Source organism: Pteropus medius, unplaced genomic scaffold (genome assembly GCF_902729225.1).
Source record: "Pteropus medius unplaced genomic scaffold, Ma_sr-lr_union100, whole genome shotgun sequence".
Lineage (NCBI taxonomy): Eukaryota > Metazoa > Chordata > Mammalia > Chiroptera > Pteropodidae > Pteropus > Pteropus medius.
The window spans coordinates 36,604,332-36,625,161 of NW_024351730.1; the positions used below are offsets into that span (position 1 = coordinate 36,604,332).

Here is a 20,830-nt window from a genome sequence, read left to right on the forward strand (position 1 = left end):
GTTCCAGGCAAAGACTAGAAAAAATCTGATACCTGTTGGAGAATTGCAATAGCAAGGTTAAATAAGTGGGGTGGTTTTTTAGGTTGCCTTTAACCATTTTTTTTTAAGGCTTCAACATCTTTTTTTTTTCTTACAGTCCTGCCTTTTTCTCAGTCCCGGTTGAAGATTCCAAGGGAAATGAGAGCACTATTTTGTTTCTTCCTTGTATTGCAGATAGGGGGAGGAGGTGGTTATTAGAGAGAAGCTCTTCCTCTCTCGGTTTCCCCCTCTCTCCTCCTGACAGCACCGCTCTCTCGCGGGCTCGCTCCTTCTCCTAGGTGATCCATTTCTAGGCAACGTGGAGCTAGTGCTGAAGCTGCCAAGCTCGCTCCTTTCTCGCTTCCTGCATCCCGCCAGGCGAAACGCTCCAAAAGCATCCTGCAACCCGCAGCGGCTTCGCTCCGCCCGCCCGGCCCCAGTCGCTCGCGCCCAGCACACTCCCCCGCCACCGCGCCCGAGCGAACCGGCTCCCCGGGCCCGCCTCGCCGAGCTCTGCTCCCCGCCTCGCGCAGAAAGAGATTTTCTCTGCATTACTATCTGCATTACCTTGAAGTTCACTTTTTCTACCCCTCTTGGAGAGGGCTTTTTTCCCCTCCCTGCTGGAATCTGGCTGCTCCGCTTGGAATCTCCTAATCTTTCCTTTCCACTTAGATTTTATTTTGGCAGCGAAGACAAGGGATTCTCTGCGGGCCGTTAGGGCGGGGTGGGGGAGGCTTTTTGGTTGGGGAGGGGGAGGGGAACATCCGGCGCGAGGGGGGTGGGGGTGGGTCTGTTGGAAGTTGCGGCGGAGCTGGGACGCGAGACCCGTGGCCCCGGCGCAGCGTTGGGGATGGTCTGAGCTCCAGCCTTTCCCCCTGCCCGAGTGCAGCCAAGGCTGGATACATTTTTAAAAAGCCAAACTGCAAACAACTCTGGCGATGCCAAAATTCCCTTCGAAGTAACACGGCTTTGCGAAGGAGGTTTCCTCTGTCTGGGCTCTTTCTCTTATTTGGTCTGTCTTCCTCAGCGCCGATTAAAGGCTTTGCTCCGGCTGTAGGAATTTAGAAAAGAAAAAAAGAAGAAAAAAAGGGGGAGAAAAAATAAAGCCTCGCTAAACTCTATTGTGACCTCAAACTCTTTGGACTGTTTTTTTTTTTCCTTTAACAAATTTTGGAAAAAAAATCCATCCTAAAAAAGAACCAGCCTAGGAGGAGATGGAAGTTTTCCCCTTGTTCTTGGTTTTGTTCGTGTGGTGGTCTCGAAGCTGGGATTCAGCAAATGCGGATTCGATCATCCACATCGGTAAGTGAGGACAGGCGCTGCCAGTAGGTACTTTTACCGTTTCGGTTCGCAAACATTTCCCCTTTGCTCCCCGCTCTCAGCCTTCTGTGTGGCTTGTTGGCGGTGCCTGCGGTTCATTGCCCCTTTCTACTACCTTTCCCCCGCACTTGTTCAGTTTTCTGGCAGGATGTGGATGATGCTCGAACCTTGACTTGAGTGCTGCTGTTTGGCGGTGAATCGTGGAGAGTGGGCTGCATGCATGGGGGTGTCAAGTTTACCTTGGGGTGCGTGTGTACCGGGGAGTGCGGGGGTTCCAAGTGTGTAGGGATGGGAAGTTTAATGGACTAAACCTTCCATATTCTTTGTCGGATGTTCATTTGCTCCATTTTAAAAAATTATCTTTGAACAGAAGAGGTGTCACCTGTGAAGCGAAAAGAACTGGGGTGGGAGGTGGGGGAGAGCTCCCTTCGTATCGAACAGGTGGTTTTGCAACGTGAGCGGGCTGCGTTCGCCGCAGCGTTGTGCGATGCTAACGGGGTGCTTGATGCGCCCCAGCCTCCTCCTCGTCTTGTCCTCTTGGCTTTGCGGTACTCGGGCAGAGTCGCCGCGACCGTGGCGGGAGGGGTTGGCGGCAGTGTAGCAGAGGACTTGGAGCCCCGCGCCTCGCACACGCTCCCGGGGCCTGGCGCAGCGGCGAGACTGGCCCCGCGTCGCTCAGGCAGCGCAGGGAGCAAATTCGCGCGGGCCGCTTCGCAGACACCTGTCTCGCCGTCAACTCTGAGTTGCCGCGCAAGGCCGAGAGGAAAGGCGCTGGGGCTACCGCCGGGCAGCTAGACTCCAGGAAGGACTGCCGAGCAGGCTGGGAGTTGCTAGTGGCCCCACCTATTGGCAACTACACGGGCCCGGACTGGCCGGGGCGGGCCGGGGCGGGCGGAGGCGGGCGGGGGCTGCGCGTCATTATCATGCACAGCGCTCGCAGCTCCAGGTTCCAACTCTTCTCACTTGCTAATCCGTGAGAGCTGAGCGGAGCCGAGCTCTTGCAGCCTTTTCTGCGTTAATGCGACGATTTCCTTTTCGGAAATTCGCATTCGCGGGCCAGCAAGGTTCATTTACTGGGCTGAAGAGAGGCCCCTCTTGGGGAATTTTTCTGGGCACAAGACTTTTATCTGTCCACACGGCGTGATGTTCTGTAAATCGAAGCGACAGATGGGTCGCAGTATCTCCCCTTTCCGTTCCCCTCCCCCGCGTATTGCGCGCGCGCGCTCACACACCTACGCGCGCGCGCGCGCGCGCGCGCGCGCGCGGTACCTGGCTGGTGGCGATTGTGCCTGCTCAGGCGAGGGGCTTCTGTCTGGTGTACGCGCAGCTCCAGGGGGCTCCCTCTCTTGGTCTCAGCGGCTGTCTTTGTAAACATGTCTGCCATGCTCTATCATTTATATCAATAGAAACATATGTCTCTGTGCAAGGGGTAATGAGGTCAGGATTCAGAAAAGCTTGCACTTATACTTTAAGTAAATTAAGCGCTAGATAGCTTGCCTGCTAGATCACGTTTTGCCAAGGGGACTAACAGTACCTGTAGGTTCTGAACTTTTTAGGGAGAAATGATGGTCTTATGGAAGGGTTCAGTAATGTTTTGATAGAGTTTAGAAATAAGCTGTGCTCCCCTTAAAGAAATGACATACATTTACGTCCTGTGTGAATGACTGGAGCATGAATGTGTGTGCGTGTGGATACACACACATACATATAGGTTATTGTACCTTTACATTCATTTTTTGATTAAGGGTTTCTGCCTTGTGCTCTTTATCGCTCAGGAAGGAAGGTGTGTGGATAAATGCTTATTTTTTTGCTTATTCTGTGGTCTAAACAATAAATACACTGTTTGCAAACACCTACGTTTCTTGCTATTCCTTTACCAGATGAATACTATTTTGCAATGCAGTCTGGGCATTTATTTCAAAATAGAACACAACTGTTGTATTTTTTTCTTTGCATTCTGTTGTCTGTCACTGTGACATGGCTTACTCATTTATAATCAGACCAAAAAAAAAAATAATTGTACGGATTACAGATACAGTTTACTTTAGAAAGCTGGTTGTATGCATTAACTGTGTATGTCTACTAAAAGAAATCGTTATTTCTCAGACAATTAATTTGACTTGAAAGCAATTAGTACATTAGACAAGAGGATTAGCTTCTTTTATAGACTACCTAATAATGCCATGAAACTAGCAAATAGATAATTGTTTCAAATGCTCCATATCTTTTATAATATACTGAAAAATGTATCTCCTAAATAAAAGAATGACTTCAAATGTTAAAAGCCCCTTCCACTATCACCACCTCCCTCCTCAGCCAAAGTATAATAAATTCAAAACTGAATGCTCATGTTAAAATTTTAAATCATCAGTTAATATTCATTGGATCAGTTTACTTGCTTGGTTGAATAGGAAAAGAGAATTAATTTTCTTTAAGAGGTGGTTGCCTTCATTTAATATTTGATGTGAGAAATATAGTTATGGTGAATGTATTTCAAGACTAAAGAGATGAAAGTGATGAAACAGGAGGGAAAGTGAATATTTCAACTCTAAAGATATAAGGAGATATGCAGAAATGAAAGGTTTTCATACCTCATGTGATGTGTTCAAGCAGAAAGCTGCAGTATGTAGTTCAGGCAAGCTGGAAAGATGAAAAGACACTGCTGTAATAGGTTCTTTAAATATTGGATCTTTTTGATATTGAACCAAATTATGTGTTTGAAAACTCTCTACATCCTTCTTTCTCTTTGTTTTTGCTATTGATGCAGATAGTTTAATAAAGTCAAGTACATATTTCAAGCTCTAATATGTTTTATAAAACACATTATTTTACTACAATGATGAGATGTGATGGTCAAACTCTGATAATTGAAATGGAAATGTATTTATATCAGTCAAAAACATAATATTGTAATTACTTTGAGTTTCTGTGAAATAATATTTTTAAGATATTTGATAATTACATAAACTTGTTTAATATACATGTGCACATACACATAGTGTTTAGAAATAAATCACCTCTATTGTGATCTTCTTCACCCTCCCACCCCAAAGAAAGGTCCTTTGACATAAAAAACTATGCAATTTTGAATTATGCTTCTACTTTAAGCCTGTGCATTGATTGAGTAATTTCATCAGACCTACATTACTTGATTGCTTAGAAGTTTCCTAATGATCTGCATGCTGTAGGAAGAACCAAAAAGTCGTGAGTGGAATGGCAATGATATTGTGTTTTATGAGGCTATTCAAAAGTCGCTCTGATTTATGTAGCTAGAAAGCTCCAAAGTCTTTGAGATTAGCCACGCTGAGTGCTATTTTCTGCATACATCAGTCGTCCCACACTCTTCACTCCCTTAGCACAACAGGAGTTTCCAGCACTGCTTTAATTAAGCAGGGATTAGGTGGCATTTCCAGTCAACTGCACAGTTTGTGTTTTGCTTCATATCAAATATGGAGGATCTCATGTTTTAGCAGTTTAATGTATGCTCATTTCTTTATCTGGTTCCTGTGCTCACAGAACTGATTGAAATGAGCTATATGCAGTTTATATATCTTTATAAGGAAACACTCAAACCGTGTACTTATTCATATATTACAAAAATCACTAGCGTGTTTTTGTTATCAGCCATAGTAAAATACTTTATGCCAACATGGGCTAGAAACCAAACATTTACTCATGTATTTTTCCGTAAGCAATTGATGCTTATTCTCCAAGATCATAATGATCAACTATGACATTCGAGAAGCCTAAGACAATTCACGTAGTATTTCACATGAGAAAGTTCAAATTAAAGTACAAAATTGGTGGGTGAGTAATATGTGTCATCACATTAAAAACAATAATAGATGGTAGATTTAAAGTATCAGTTTTTATTACTTCTTCACTGAGGACTGTTTTATCTAATACAGAATGTAAAAGTATTTCCAGAAGTTGTACTGTGTCTTCTGCCAAAATGTTTCTTTTTCAACTCTTTATATGATTTGCACTGTTTAATGATAGTCCCCAGGAGTCATCAAGGACTCTTTACATTGTATAAGATATCTCAATGTTTCAAGTTATCCTTTTATTATTTACAGTATTTTTATTTTTTACTCCCTAAGTTATGGGTATATAGAGTAAACTTAGAAAGTATTAAGAAGTAGCTTCTGAATTCAAAATAAGGGTATTCTTTACTTTTAGTCTTTTCTGTATCATTAATACAGTTATTTGAAGCACAATTCAGATGTGCATTAAGTTAGACAATGTTATTAATCAATGATATCAACTATGACATGACTAATAAGTCATTACACTAAGGACCTTTGCTTTCCACTCCAAGTGAAAGGTACAACTAGTAAATACCTCCTGTAAATTTTAATTCAAATATGAATAAAAATCAAGGTGATTAACTTTCGATTTATCCAATAATGGAGTCCAGTCGAGACTGTTAGGAGTAATGGAAGATACATTACATTTAATTCTAATCTCTGAGGCTAAGTTTATCATACTGTAATTTTACTACAAAAGGATATTATAATTGTAAAAGCCACACTTTTTAATGCAGATTTTTTTACTTACAATTTTTTTAGTTTAAAAAAGTAAACTATTTGGCATTACTATTGAAAATCATCATATTTCAGGTTATAGACAGCCTATTGCTGAGTAGCAATACTTAGTTTTATTACAATTATGTTTATCAGATAATACATTTATGACCTATAAAGATAGCTTTACCATTAGGTGTCACTGCATTCTGAGTTGTTCCTTTGTAGTCCTACTTGAAAATCACATGAAATACTTTTTTTAAATTCCCAGGAAAAAATGCCATTTAGTGAGTTTTGTGATGATATAGGGTACAGGTGGTTTTTATTTTCAAACTAGAAAGAGAAATAGAATCCCTGTCTTATTCTTATAAGAATTTTAATTTAGGACGCATCAACACCCTCTACTCTGTAGATGGATGAGATTACTAGACCTAATGATATAAATTTATCATGTGTTTAAAATATAACAGAAATATATACTTATACTAATACTTATTCTCTGTGGAAATATTTATGACACTAAGAAGGATGTAAATGCATGATAGTACTGATATGAACAGACTTCAGTGAATTGAGTTTGTTAAGCAATTTCTTAACTGCAGTGGTTCTGCTTACCTGTAGAACATTTGGGGTCCCAAACGGATTGATGTTTGTGACATGAAACAGACGTACACAGGGCTATGAAAAGAGCATATACACAAGAGCATATGTATATCCGTATTTCTGTATTATACAGATATGTATAATGTCAACAATTGAATTTCGTGAATGGTATAAGACTAATGGAGGATGAAACTTAGTTAACTTTAATATGATAAATTAGTTTTAAGATTGGCAAAAATCACAGAGAATGCAATAATAGGTTAAATGAGAGAACAGTTTGTCATAAGACCTTGCCCTGTGCTATAATATTAATTAATAAACTGCTGGAAAAATATATTATTAAAGACTCAGAATAAAACCAACTGATCAGATGACGTCTAAAGGAAAAGGATAAAACTATTAACTTAATTCTGGGATTGATTATTAAGTGGATGTTTGTGGATTCAGTTAATTTAAATTGGTAAATTTTAGTATTTGAATGTGGATACAAATTTCATGAATGTGAAAAACATAGTTAAGACAGTAAAAATGTTCTGAATTAGAAATTAGGTTTGGGACTAAGTACCAATTTTATCAATAGCTAATTGAGCAACATTGGGAACTTATTGTTTTTAGTACTCAATTTTATCAACTCTAAAACAAGATTTAGACTAATGTTTATTTAAGCTTTAAAGTTATATGAACTAAAATGAAAACAAATTCCTATATCTGAGAAATTGGGAGAAGAGATACAGTCAAGTGTGGTTAATATAACTGCATGTAACACTAGGTTTAGAATGAATTAATAAAGAAAATACTAGGGGAAAAAATGGACAATAAAACCTTAATCAGTCAAATTGAAGCTCTTTAAAATGAAGATTTTTTTTAGTATGAACAAGAATTATGCATAATGTATTTGTTAATCAGATATTCTAGGTAACTTCAGTAATAGATTGAGAGTGCTGGATTTTTTGTTTGGTATTTTAGATGTTGTTTCTGTTCTGTCTAGCATTAATACTAAGGTGTTACATACAGTACTACTTTTACTGTATACCAAAATACTAGTACTCATTAAGGCTGACTGGAGAAATGAATAGTCTTATGTTCTAACCACCAGGGACTTACAGTATCTTTTAGAATTTACCAACTGGAAGCACACCAGGAATATTAACATATGTTTAGTATCACCCAAAAATGTAGAGTATAATGCTTCAGGTATTCCAGCTTTTACCTTACTGTTGTTCACCTAGTGGTTATTAATGAGGAATGAGACTGGACTGAAACTACTCAAAGCTTCCCTGAGTGGAGTACAGGCAAGCCCAGAGGCAAGCACAAGAACCTCAGGCCTACCTGTGAGTGCTAAAAAATTTTAAATCACTCTGTAGTCCAGTTCCTTATTAAAAAATACTTTTACTCACAAAAAATGTTCAAGAAATTAATTGTATTCAAATAATAATTCTTACACTTTTTTTTAATTCCAGATAATTCAAAGGACTGTTTAAAAAGTAATCTTATTTCATTGCCTTGAGTACCTGATTTTTCCTAAGTAACCGTAAATAAGGTGTTTGCTTCATTATCAAAAACAGGATAATTCTAGAAGTTAATATTCATGAAACTACAAGGTAGGTAGGCATTGCTATTAATATACAGTATGTATGCTAATTGGGAGCATGTTTTTTCATTCAACATTTATGCTGAACTTCATCTCTATGAAGTATTATTCTTAGGCCCTGAAATTAAAATGTTGAGCAAGTAAGCTCTCTTTGTATTTAAGGAGCTTATATTTTCATTGGGTAGGCAACCAGATAAAGAAGAAAAATATATGTTATCATGTTAGGTAGTGATAAATACCATGAAGATAAGTGAGGGAATGGCAGGTGAATGAAGTTAGCTGTTTTGAATAGAGTGGTCTGTATGAAGATTAGCTTGACAGTAGTGAATTGCACTAAGTTGGTAGCTGAAATAGATGAGTAGTTGTCAGATTGTAGATATATTTTGAAGATAGAAAGAACAGTGTTTTTTGATTGATTACTCTGCTGGGAGAAATTCAGAGGAAGTAAAGAGGCTTCCAAAGTATTTCACCTGAGCCAAGAGGGTGAATTGTGTTATTAACTAAAATTGGGAACATGGGCAATGGGCAAGTTTTAGATAGACATCAAAATTTACATTTATTAAATTTGATATTCCTAGTATACATCAAATTTGAGAATTTAAGTTGGCAGTGATTATATAGTCTGGAATTTAGGGGGTAGTTAGGGATTCAAGCTGTACATTTGGAATTTATCATTATAGTCATGATCTTGTAAAGTGATGGGTGGGGCTAGCTCACTTAGGGAATAATTCTGTATAGAGAATTGCTCCAAGACTCTGCCAATGGGACATTCCAAAATGTAGAGGTCAATGAGAGGGAGAGGATCCAGGAAAAGAGAAAGATGAGTGACCTATGAGTTAGAAAAAAACCAGGGTGTGTGGTGAGGAAAGTATTTCAAGAAGGAAGAAATGAGAAACCCTGTCAAAGTCTGTGAATGAATATTAAAACTTGACTCCTGGGTTAGGAAATGTTGAAGACAAAGATGACTTTGACAAAAGTGCTATCAATAGGTTTGCAGTGACAAATACTTGTTGGGGAGAACTAAAAAATATAATGGAACTTGAGGAACTCTGAGTTTTGCTATAAGGAAGAACAGGGAGTGGCGGGATGGGAATATGAGGTAAAGGGAGGATTTTGTTTTTAACTGAGAGTTGGGATATATATATGGTAATTTTAAAAAGTTCAATCATAAGAAAATTTTCAGAAAGGTGATTTAAAATAAAATATCTCTTTTTGTTAAATCTATTTGATTCCTCAGTTTGGACAGCAAGTGTTTGTATAACACCGTTTTTATGTTTGTTTTTGTATTGTAATCTTGGATCAAATGATACAGGCCAACGCCAGTGGAATTAACCAGAGAAGCTTAGATGTTCTCCTTAAAACAGACTCTATTAGTTCTATATTTTTACTTAATTTAGTTTCCCAGATTAGCACTCAAATTTAGATTAAAATTTCTTACCTGAAATTATGAGTGGATTATACTTTTAAAAGTATTGATATGCAATTACCAATAGTCTAATATTCTAATTTTAAGAACACATACTACTCCTGTATAGTGATATTAAAAGCATAAAATCCTCTTTTTGCAACAGACACATTTTAATTGATTATAAGTTTCCTTTAAATTCTATTATACATTTGATTTACTTAAAAATCATTTTGGAACAGTTTAAAAAAAGAATATAGTTATTTTACAAGGCAGTGCATATCATTACCACATAGAAATTAAATAGATGAAAGAAATTCATGTGATATTAATTTTCAGTGACACATTTAAATATTTCCTTTTATGGAACTTTCACTTCTATTTGTGCTATACCATAGCTGACAAATCTTTAGTCATAGGTGAAAATGAGGAGAGGAAATGTTCTAAATTTTCTAACCTCAGAATTCAGCCTTCTGAAAAATCTTTCTTTCATTGGTCCTCTATTTATACACACGTAAGTTATGTATATTACATTGATTTTGGAGCTAGAATAAGATTTATATTAAAATAAAAATGCCAGTAAGTGAATTATATTTTTCTGTGTTCTTTATCATTTCCAGTGTGTTCTCCTCTATATTTTGTCTTATGGAAACAATGTAATGAAATGAATTTCACATGGTTGTTTCAGCTTGGTTACATCAATTAATATTGATGCGTAAACAAGGAATACATGAAGAGTGAGAGGTTAGGAGTCCTCCTGTGGTTTGGGCATAGCAAATACTAATTAAAACAAAAAGCAAGCTGTGTTATGGATGGAGCCTTAGGAATGGAGTGGAATTAATGAGATACATAACATCAAAATATATTTTAAATTTGCTATTTCATAACTTTTTGTGTGATGAAATGTAACCATTTGAAGGAAATGCTAAGCAGGTTTAAATACAAGTTTAAGTTAGAATGGGCACCTAAATTGATGAAGTTCTTAATTTCCTTAACCTTAACATCATTACAATGACATACCATACAAGCAGCACATTTTAGATTGGTTTATTATCTATTTTAAAAACTAAAGGCCAGGTAATGCATTAGGAGTTAAAGTGGAACAAGAGAGTCACCTCTGTTGTTCTGTTACATGTATTTTAAGGTGCATCAAAATCTAGAAGATGGATTCTTCCTTCTGATGATCTCCACAATTGGACAATAGATAATTTGCCTTAGTGGGGTGGGTGGTGGCAATTACTATCGTAATCTTCAATGTCCAGATTTTTCTTGGCTAATTCTATAAATAGTGATAATAGGAAACTAGTGAATTTTCCTTTTAGTAATACCAGCAATTCTCAGCATAGCCCAAAGGAGGCATGGTCTTTATGAAAATCATTATGAATTTCTTCTTAATAAAATTGTTTAAAAAATTTAACACCTCATTAGCATGGGTGGTCGCTCATGCACAGACTTAAAAGGGATTACTCTTCTGTTCTCTGGTGGTGTAAAGTTGGATTTTGGACATTTTTGATAATTCGTTATTTTCCAGCTAAGAAATTGTGATCTACATACTCATATTTCATTTGCAGAAAATATACTTTTAGGGTTACATGAAGATCATAACATGCAACATTGTTTTTTGGTTCAACAAATGCTTATTGAGCACCTATTATGTGCTCCATTGAATATGAAAGTACTTAAGACATGCTTCCCATTCTTTAAGTATTTTTAGGCATATCTGCCTTCTGAGATAATATTATAGTATCAGGAAGCAGAAGGTTGAATAATTCAGGACTCACCATTGAATGGCTGTGCTCTATTATGACAAAGGAGATTGTGATAATTCAATAAATGCCATCTTTATGATGCTCTTAAGGTGCCATAAAGCAACCATATATTTCCGAAAAAAGTATATAAATGGTTATCAGATTACAGGAGGTCTTTATTTATAGTAGACATCTCTTTACTTAGCTTTCTGATGGTTAATCATTCACCTTGTACCCATAGACTGTGAAAACAATGCAATTATGCCATAAGTCAAAGCTAATTGAAGGTCTAAATGTATAGAACATTGATGAAAATGACAGTTTTATACTGTAACATACAAAAGGGGAAAATTATCTCACAGAAGTAAAATTAGTTAATTTTACAAATGAAATAAGTATTATTGGGAAAACAATTATACCAACTTTTTTCTTCCAATACACACATTTTATTGCATCTTTAAAATATCACAAATAAGTGAGGAATCATCTGATATTGTGGCGTTTCTGTAGCTGGACAACTTAGACCTTATTCATCAACCTGCCAAACTGTTCTTTTTTAAGAAATGTAGATACCTTCCAAAAATTTTCTGATATCCTTATTTTTAACTGTTGTGGCATGTTGAATCAAAGCAAGTGAATTTGACACGAGTTCAATATCGTTTCCTTCAAGAATTAACTCATCTTTCTAGGCTGGAGATACTGAACAGGCAGCAACATCTGACCTCATCCGAACCCTGTGGATGTATTTTTCACAAGAAATTTCAGATTTCAACAAGAGAGCCACTCTCCTGAATAATGACGTTGATGGAGAAGTGAGCATACACAGACCTCATCTTGTAATGGAAGCCATGTAACACCCCTGATCATGTTTGGTACATGACTATAGATAGTGCATACAGTTGCCATTCCTTTCTATTTCTCCACCATTCATCAACCTGGAGCCTCTTCTGTTTTTTCCTGAGGAGACTGAGTTCTTCACTGATTGAAGACCCTCCTCAGAGTGCCTCTGGGGCCCTTCACAATAACTGTGCATCCCTGCAGAGTGATGTCCACATTTTCTGGAATGTCGATGGTCTGATTGATGAGAAGGGTCTTTAGCCTAACAGCAGATGCAGCAAAGAGCCATTTATACCAGCTTTTAATTATGTAATTGTGAATAGGACGAGCTTTGAAAATTGAAAATAACAAGTAGTTCGGTAACTAACTGTCCAATACTTTTATTTTTCTTCACAGAGTTCTTGGTATGGTAGATAAACAGTTAATAGCAAAACTGGATGCTCTTATTCTTTCCTTTTATTTTTCTTGTTTACCCTTCAGCGGCAATGCTAATCGGCAATGAAATGGCCAGAAGCAAGGAAGAAACAGTAAAGAGTTTTAGATAATCCATAAACAGGAAAATCAGCCCCTAAATGCTCATAGCATAAACCATTTTCTGAGAAGAAATAATTTTATTTTCTCAAAATATTGCCCAGATTCTGAAGATACAACTTCCTCTTGGCTGTTGAACTTGAAAGAGGATAGAAGCTTCCAAGCCACCAAAGAGGAGGAATACTCTGAATGATGCGGGCTGGGAACAGAATGAAGAATATTATTATTGGGGAAAGAATGTCCTCAGGGTTGATGTTGTTGACAGCCAGGACCCCTGTGATTAGCTCATGTGCAGTGTTTGTGGTGATTTCTAAAAGACGATTTATGGATTTCAGCTATACTTTTTAAATAACTTTAGGTATTTATGTGTATACTATGTTAAGATTGACATTGCTATCAATATACATTGTTTGTTGAGCATCTATATAGTATATTCCCAGCTGACTTCTAGCTGATGCTATGTTATAGACCATAAGGAAGAATTTGAATATTTCACAAAGAAACTGTGAAGCACATTTTCTTCACAAAATGCAAAAAACTGGTTAGTAGTTAATTTGAGGGAAGAGTCGTGAGAAGAGAAAATGATGTGATCGAGGAACTGTACATGGTTTCAACATTTTGATTATGTCATTAAGTTGAGTGGTTGTTACACAAGTGTTGATTTCATACATATATGAACTTATATATATGAAATTTTGTAAATGATTTCTGAGTGATATTTCTGCTTTTGTCTCTGTTTACAGTGAAATCTCCTGTATCACTTTAGTTCTACTTTGGTTAGGAATTGAAGTTTGCCTTTTAGACCTCATTCACCACATAGCTGACTCAGTCCGCAACCCTCTTTGGAGGGGTGGAGAGTGCTGACAATATGCTAGGGTCATTAAATGGCAAGTCAGAGAACAATAAGAAGTTTGTGTTGAAGCACGGTGCTGTCTGATGGATTCAACAAGCACTGTCTGATGGATTCAACAAGCAAGTCGCTTTCTTTACCGTTTAGGACCTGTCTTTGAATCTTTGTTTTCCCTTTAATACTGGCAGGAAGTGCCCTTAAGAGTTCAAGTGAGAGAGAAGAAGGGAAGGAGTGTACAGAGACAACAACCAGGTCAATGCCATGAGAGGAAGTTTAATATTCTATGTTTTTAATATTTCATAATACATGTATAAAAAGATAATGTGTAGTACTTTTGTAATTGATATTATGCTAGTATTAACAAGTTCTATCTCACCCTTGAGTATGAAAGGATGGACAATTCTTTTATAAAGTATCCTTAGAAATACTCCTAAAAAGATAATTATTTTCTCGATCTTATATAAATTTTATTATATGCTTATAGTAACTAATAATGAAGCTAATCCACCTACTTGAAATTTTTATATTTTAACATTAAGTGTCATTCATTCGAAATACAAACTGAGATATTATATTCTGCAATCATGAACAGATAAAGAGCTTCTTGTAGCCAATTGCACTTCATGATTTGGCCCTTGATTGAATTTCCAATGGAATATTTCATTTCAATTTGTATAAATCAAAAAGAATGAGAAGGAAAAAAGCTTCCACAGAACAACCTTAGAAGCAGAAAAGAGATTATTTTTTCCAGCTTTATTGAGGTATAATTGATTTATAACACCATGTAAGTTTAAGATATACAGCATAATGATTTAATATATTTATATATTGCAAAATGATTACCATGGTAGCATTAATTAACACTCTAATTAACACTCTATCCCATCACATAAAAGTTACATTTTTCTTTTGTGGTGAGAACATTTAAGATCTCTCTTGGCAACTTCCAAGTTTATAATACAGTATTAACTATAATCACTGTACTATGTATTAGATCCCCAGAACTGTTATTCTTATAACTGAAAGTTTATGCCCTCACTTTCTCAGCCCATTTGATTGATCTCCCCATTTTCTCCACCTCCCCGTCCCCCTGTCTCAGCCCCTGGTAGCTACTATTCTCTCTGTTTCTGTGAGATCAGCTTTTTTAGATTTATATGTAAGTGTTATTATACAGTATTTGTCTTTTCTCTGACTTATTTCACTTAGCACACTGTCCTCTAGATTCATCCAAGTTGTCACAAAGGACAGAATTTCCTTTATTCTCATGGCTGAATAATATCATATTTTTTATATGTATATATATGTGTGTGTGTGTGTGTGTGTGTGTGTGTGTGTGTGTGTGTATGTATCTGTATCTCAATCACATCTTCTTTATCCAGTCATCCTTTGACAGACAGGTTGTTTTCATACCTTAGCTGTTGTGAATAGTGCTGTAGTGGACATGGGAGTGCAGGGATATATATCCAGAAATGAGACTGCTGGATCATATTGTAGTTCTATTTTTAATTTTTTGAGAAACATCCATACTGTTTTTCATAGTGGCTGCACTAATTTACATTCCCACCAATAGTGCATAAGGGTTCCCTTTTCTCCACACTTTCACCAACACTTGTTATCTCTTATCTTTTGTATAATAGCCATTCTGACAGGTATGAGGTGATATTTTTTGTGGTTTTGATTTGCATCTCCCCAATGATTAGTGGTAATGAGCACCTTTTCATGTACCTGTTCACCATTATTGAATGTCTTTTTTGATAAACTATTTGGTTACTCAGCCCTTTTTTTTTTTTTTTGCTATTAAGTGGTATGAGATTTTTACATATTCTAGATATTAACCCTCATCAGATATATGGCTTGTGAATACTTTCTCCCACTTTATAAGTTGCCTTTTCATTGTGTGGATCAACTCTTTTGCTGTGCATAAGCTTTTTAGTTTGATGTAGTCCCACTTGTTTTGTTTGTTTGTTTGTTTGCTTTTGTTGCTTGTGCTTTTCTTGTCATATCTAGGAAATCATTTTCAAAACCAGTATTGAGGAGCTTAACCCTATGATTTCAGGTCTTATGTTTAAGTCTTTGATCCATTTTGAGTTAACTTTTGTGACTGGTGTAAGATAGGGGTCCAATTTCACTTTTCTGCATGTAGGTTATCCAGTTTTCCCAATACTTTTTATTGAAGAGACAGTCCCTTTCCCCACTGAGTGCTCTTGGCTCTCTGTCAAATATTAGTTTAGTTTTGGGCTTTCAATTCTGTTACATTGACCTGTATATCTATTTTTATGCCATTGCTATACTGTTTTGATTATTGTAGCTTTGTAGTATAGTTTAAAATCTGGAGGTATGATGCCTCTGGCTTTGTTCAACTCTCTCAGGATTGCTTTCGTTATTCGTGATTTTTTGTGGCTCTTTACAAATTTGAGGATTGTTTTTCTATTTCTGTGAAAAATGCCAGTAGAATCTTAATAGGGTTTGTATCAAATCTACAGATGGCTTTGAGTAATGTGGACATTTTAACAATGTTAATTCTTCTGATTCATGAATGTGGAATATCTTTTCGTTTATTTGTTTCTTTAGTTTCTTTTATTGAAGTCTTGTAGTTTTCATTGTACAGATGTTTCACCTTCTTGGTTTAGTTTATTCCTAAGTATCTTAACTGTTTTTGATGATACTGTGAATGAGATTGTTTTGTCAGATGTTTTGTTTTTAGTCTATAGAAACACAGCTGTTTTCTGTACATTGATTTTGTATCTTTCAGCTTTACTGAATTTGTTGATTAGTTTTAATAGTTCTTTTTTTTGGCAGAGTCTTTAGGATTTTCCATATATAAGATTATATCATCTGCAAAGCAATTTTACATCTTCCTTTACTGTGTGGATGCCTTTTATTTCTTTTTCATGCCTGATTGCTCTGGCTAGTACTTCCAGTACTGTGTTTCAATAGGAGTAGTGATCTTTTTTAAGATCAGAAATAAGACGAGATTGGTCATACTCGTCTTGTTTCTGATCTTAAAAAAAATGTTTTCAACCTTTCAGCATTGAATATGATGTAGGGTGTGGGTTAGTAATATCTGACCTTTATTGTGTTGAAGTATGTTCCTTTTATACCCAATATTTTGAGAGTTTTTTTAAAGATGAAATGATGTTGTATTTTGTCAATTGTTTTTTTTTCAAAAGAGGCTATTTTAGACTCTTGGGTCAACCAGGCCTTTGGCCTTGGGGTTAGCAGGAGAGATGCCCAGGATAGCTATTATGTCCATGAGTCTGATAAAGTACCCCGAAGCACCCCTTGGGAAAATATTTGTTCCATTTTTGATACTATTTAGATTGTATTTCTTGGCTTCTCTGCCTCAACAAAGCAGAGAAGAAACAATACTAACAAAACCCATGTTGAGGAAGTCAGAGACATTTTTTTTTTTTTCTTTTTGAATTCCAAGGACTGTCAGTCTTGGCAGGTCACAGACAGTTATGAAATATTGCATTGATTGCTGTAAGCCTATATCTTCTTTCCAAGCCTTAGTTTCTCAGTTTTACTTGGGAGTAATAGTAATACCACCCATCGTGGCTGGGTCATTTTTAGGGATAAAAAGCCATTACGTATAGAAATATGCTTATTAAACTTTTAAATATGCTGCGAATATAAGAGATTAAATATTGGAATATATCCTCTGTGTTGCTAATTTTCAAGAATGACCAGATTAATTTTTAGCTATTAGAAAGCTGATGTCAAAACTCGTATCTATTCTTCAGTAAATTATATTATGTTGTGACTACTTCCTTCCTCCAAAAATTCATGAAACTCGACTGTTTTCATTTTGAATAAAAAAATGTGGCCTGTGTAAATGATCCTATTTTATAAATTGGCCCTTGTGGGAAAAAGAGATTTGTTTACCACTGTCAGGAGAAAGCAGTGTCAGACAGGGGCACATGGGGGCCAAAGTTATGGATTTATAGAAATATCTGGCAAAAGAGGAAAATGGCAAGTAATTCCATTTCAAGGAAACGTAAGTTACAATGAGGGATATGATGAGAGGAGGTGAGAAGTTAGGAAGATCCCTATGAGATCCATGGGACTTCTATAAATAATTTAGGCTAAGAGATGCTTAACTTTGCGTCATAAAATCTGTATAGCGGCACCGTGATAGGTGGAGATCAGTTAGAAGATCTTGGCAGTACTGTAGGTGTGTATTGGTGAAGGACAGTGCCAAGCATGACAAATGGGAATGGAAGGGAGAATTTGCTTAGGAGAGAGGCTAAGAACCTTGAATCCGTTGACTCAGTCACTCTTTAGAATTGCAAGTAAAAGAACAAAGTCTAACATTATTCTTAAGTACTATCTTGAGTGACTAAGAGGATGAGGATGCTAATTACAGATATAGGAAACCCAGAATGAAAGAAGCCATTACGGTAAGAAAGAAACTGAGTTTGATTTGAACTTGAAATTATTTTGGCATGATAGCGAAGTGTTATATCCCAGATGATAGCTTCCTAGTAAGCCCCTTTCCTGCCTTAGATGAAGATAACAAAGGCCATTCTCCATAGCAGACAATCCTGTTTGAATCTAAAAAAAAGGAAACAGTGTTTTTCTGGTCATTGTTTCCTAACTTTTTTCTTAGATTCAATGCCAATAGTGTCATTTTCTATTTAAAATATGAACCATTTAAAATATTTTTGAACTGATATTCAGAAAATAGTAACTTTACAACAGCAAGAGCCTTATGATTTTTAGTTCCTGTGTGTGCTTATTTATGTTAAAAATTATTCTCAATAATATTTCTGATCTTTTAAAATGTATATCTTCATTCTCATTTCTTAATATGAGTATTTTTTATTCAAAGTCTAGGCCTAATATTAAAAGACTAGTGCTATTAATTTATTTGATATCTATTTCTAAGCAAAACAATTTTAAAATGGAATGATCTTTGACAGAATCTTATGTTATCAAAGGTAAAATAAAAATATGATTGTTTTAATTTTTGTGCATGATTGCTTTTCTAGTTTCATACTGCCAGTAGAATCCCTTGTGTAAATTAATAAAATTACATGGAAGGGTAAAGGTGTTTCCATAGAATTTTATATTCTTTAGTTACATGTTATCTGCAAACATAATTAGCTGAAGGAATGGAAAATTGTGCTTCTAGGATGTCAGAAGCAAAGCTTGAAATGGGACATAGGTCCCATTTAGAATATACAAAAAGGATCTTGTTGGGACTGCAGGCATTGTTTTTTTAGTGTCTTTGAAGACTCTACTTCATAGTTAAGAATCTGTGAGATAAGAAATATTTGCAAACACTGATCTGGAGTCAGAAGAATGTGGAAGCAGAGGCAGTGTGTCTGCATGTGTGAAAACACCGGATGAACTGAGAAGTGGAATGGATTGGGTCCAGTCTTTTTTTTTTTCTCACTATGTGTCTTTGTTTAGAGACTAGCTTTCCAACCTGATTTTATAATACATACTGTCAGTGCTTAATCCAGCAAAAAATAAAATTATGTATAGGATTATTAGAACTTAATTTTGCAATCTCACTATTTTTTTGTTCTTACTAAGTTGTTCTATTGTAAGAGAGCCAACGATGGAAAATTAATTTCTCCAGTGGGAAGGCTTCCAGCATCACTCCATCTCGCTCTCAGGTCTCTAATTAGTTGTACAGTAGATTAAAGGATAAGAAATTTAGAATCAATGAAGGATAATCTGAATGAATTGAATCAGTCAAAAACTGTGATGACTGGTAATTTTTATTTCTTAAACATTTAGAGTAGCATATAGTACCAGTGGCATATAGAAACACTGAATTTGATATTGGAGTTATATATTCAAATCTTGCCTTGGTTACTTTGCCACTTCATAGCTGTGAAGTCTTTAGATAAGTAATGAAACTTTGAAGGTCTCAAATTTACTTGCTCCTGCTTCCTCTTTACTTCATCTGTAACTGTAATAAAATTTAAAAATATGGACTTGTGGACTGTGCAGATAGTTACATTCAGGAGATCGAACTTGTTATTTAAATATACTTCCAGTCAGGGCTCTGTGTCTGAACTGTGCATTAGAAAGTGGATGCCACACCTGAACATCAGATAGGGCTCCCTGTTTATCTTTTTGTTCCTGAAGCATTAATTCATTTTTACAGCTATGGCTTTTTATAATATATAAATCAAAGTTGAAAGTCTTTATCAAAGTAACTGAATTTAATGTTAACTACTCCTTCAAGGATGACATGTCACTCTAAATTTACATGAAATAGATGGCTAAAATATTATTTGTTATCACTGATACTGCTATGCCTTTGTGGCCACACCCTTTGATTAGAAATAGACTGGTCTTATAATTTATTATCCAAACCAGGACTCTTTAGAGAGTGAAAACGGCAATATTAAGATTTCTGTGTGAAAGGGACAAACTAGGGCTGACTGGAGGCAAACAGGGATAAGGCAGAACTCTCATTTCAAAGTCCTATCTGCAGGCATATGATTAGCTTGCAGTTTGGCCCAGCCTCAAAGCTCCCTGGGCAGAGATTCTCTTTCACTAGGCCACAGTGATTCTGACTTAGCAAAAGGTTGTTCCTTCCCTTATCTAGGTCTTTTATGTTGATTAAAGAAATAGATTTAGGTTTTGTTTTTGTTTTGTTTTATTTTAATTACTTAAACTTCTTCACAGGCAGCAGAGAAGAGGAAAAATAGCTAAGTATAGCTCGTCTTTGTTCAGACTAAAATATTGAAATGATTTTTTAAAAATCAGAAATTAGTATCTATAATTGCTGCCTTTATCCTTTTGCATCCATTCTCTCTATCTGCTATTTGATTGCCACTCCTAGCAGAGCTCTTTGGATATTGAAAATTGATTAATTTGCACCTAAGCTCAGACGCTATATCTCGCAATTAAATAAAGGACATATATTCTCACATCGCATGGATTGGATTGTTCTAAGAAATATAAAGTGAATTTACAACAAAGATTTAAATTTGCTTCATTTTTTGCATCCTAAAAGGAGAAATCATCAAGTAAACAAGTTTTGACAATTTTTACTTTATATAAAAATATTACAAAGCAGCAAATACTCCAGATAAGAAGATAGCCTTAACAGTTAAAGTTTCAAAGATGCATATTTAAAAACAATTTTTTTCTTATGGGGGATAATTATACAATACTGTATTATGATTTTGAATGAATTTTACTGTAACTACTGTATTATCTAATTCAACCTCTACTAACTTCTTTCTCAGAGGTTGCCTTTCTTTGATTTGGTGTAAAAGCCATTAGATTCTATTACAGTTCCTTTCCTTTCTCTCTGTTTCAAAATCTGGGTTATCTCAGGAAACGATCAAGTGATACTCTGTGTTGGCCTCTTACTCTCACACTCTTGCTCTTCCCTTGACAACCTAGTTCCTATAAACCTGATCTCCTTTTCTCCCC

General features: G+C 36.0%; 1 protein-coding gene across 3 annotated transcripts in view; it reads left to right on the top strand.

Moving 5' to 3' along the window:
* Positions 1-275: 275 nt before the first annotated feature.
* The window catches only part of GRID2 (glutamate ionotropic receptor delta type subunit 2), a 1,244,525-nt gene continuing 1,223,970 nt past the window's right edge, over positions 276-20,830 (top strand). Inside the window, exons 1-2 of one of the 3 annotated variants that reach the window (XM_039845721.1) lie at positions 276-317; positions 1,216-1,320. In XM_039845721.1, coding sequence (XP_039701655.1) covers positions 1,233-1,320 — 88 coding nt within the window. In that variant the 5' untranslated portion in view covers positions 276-317; positions 1,216-1,232. Of the gene's footprint in view, positions 318-504; positions 1,321-20,830 lie in introns of those variants that run through there. The other 2 variants (XM_039845720.1, XM_039845722.1) reach the window with 2 other exon arrangements.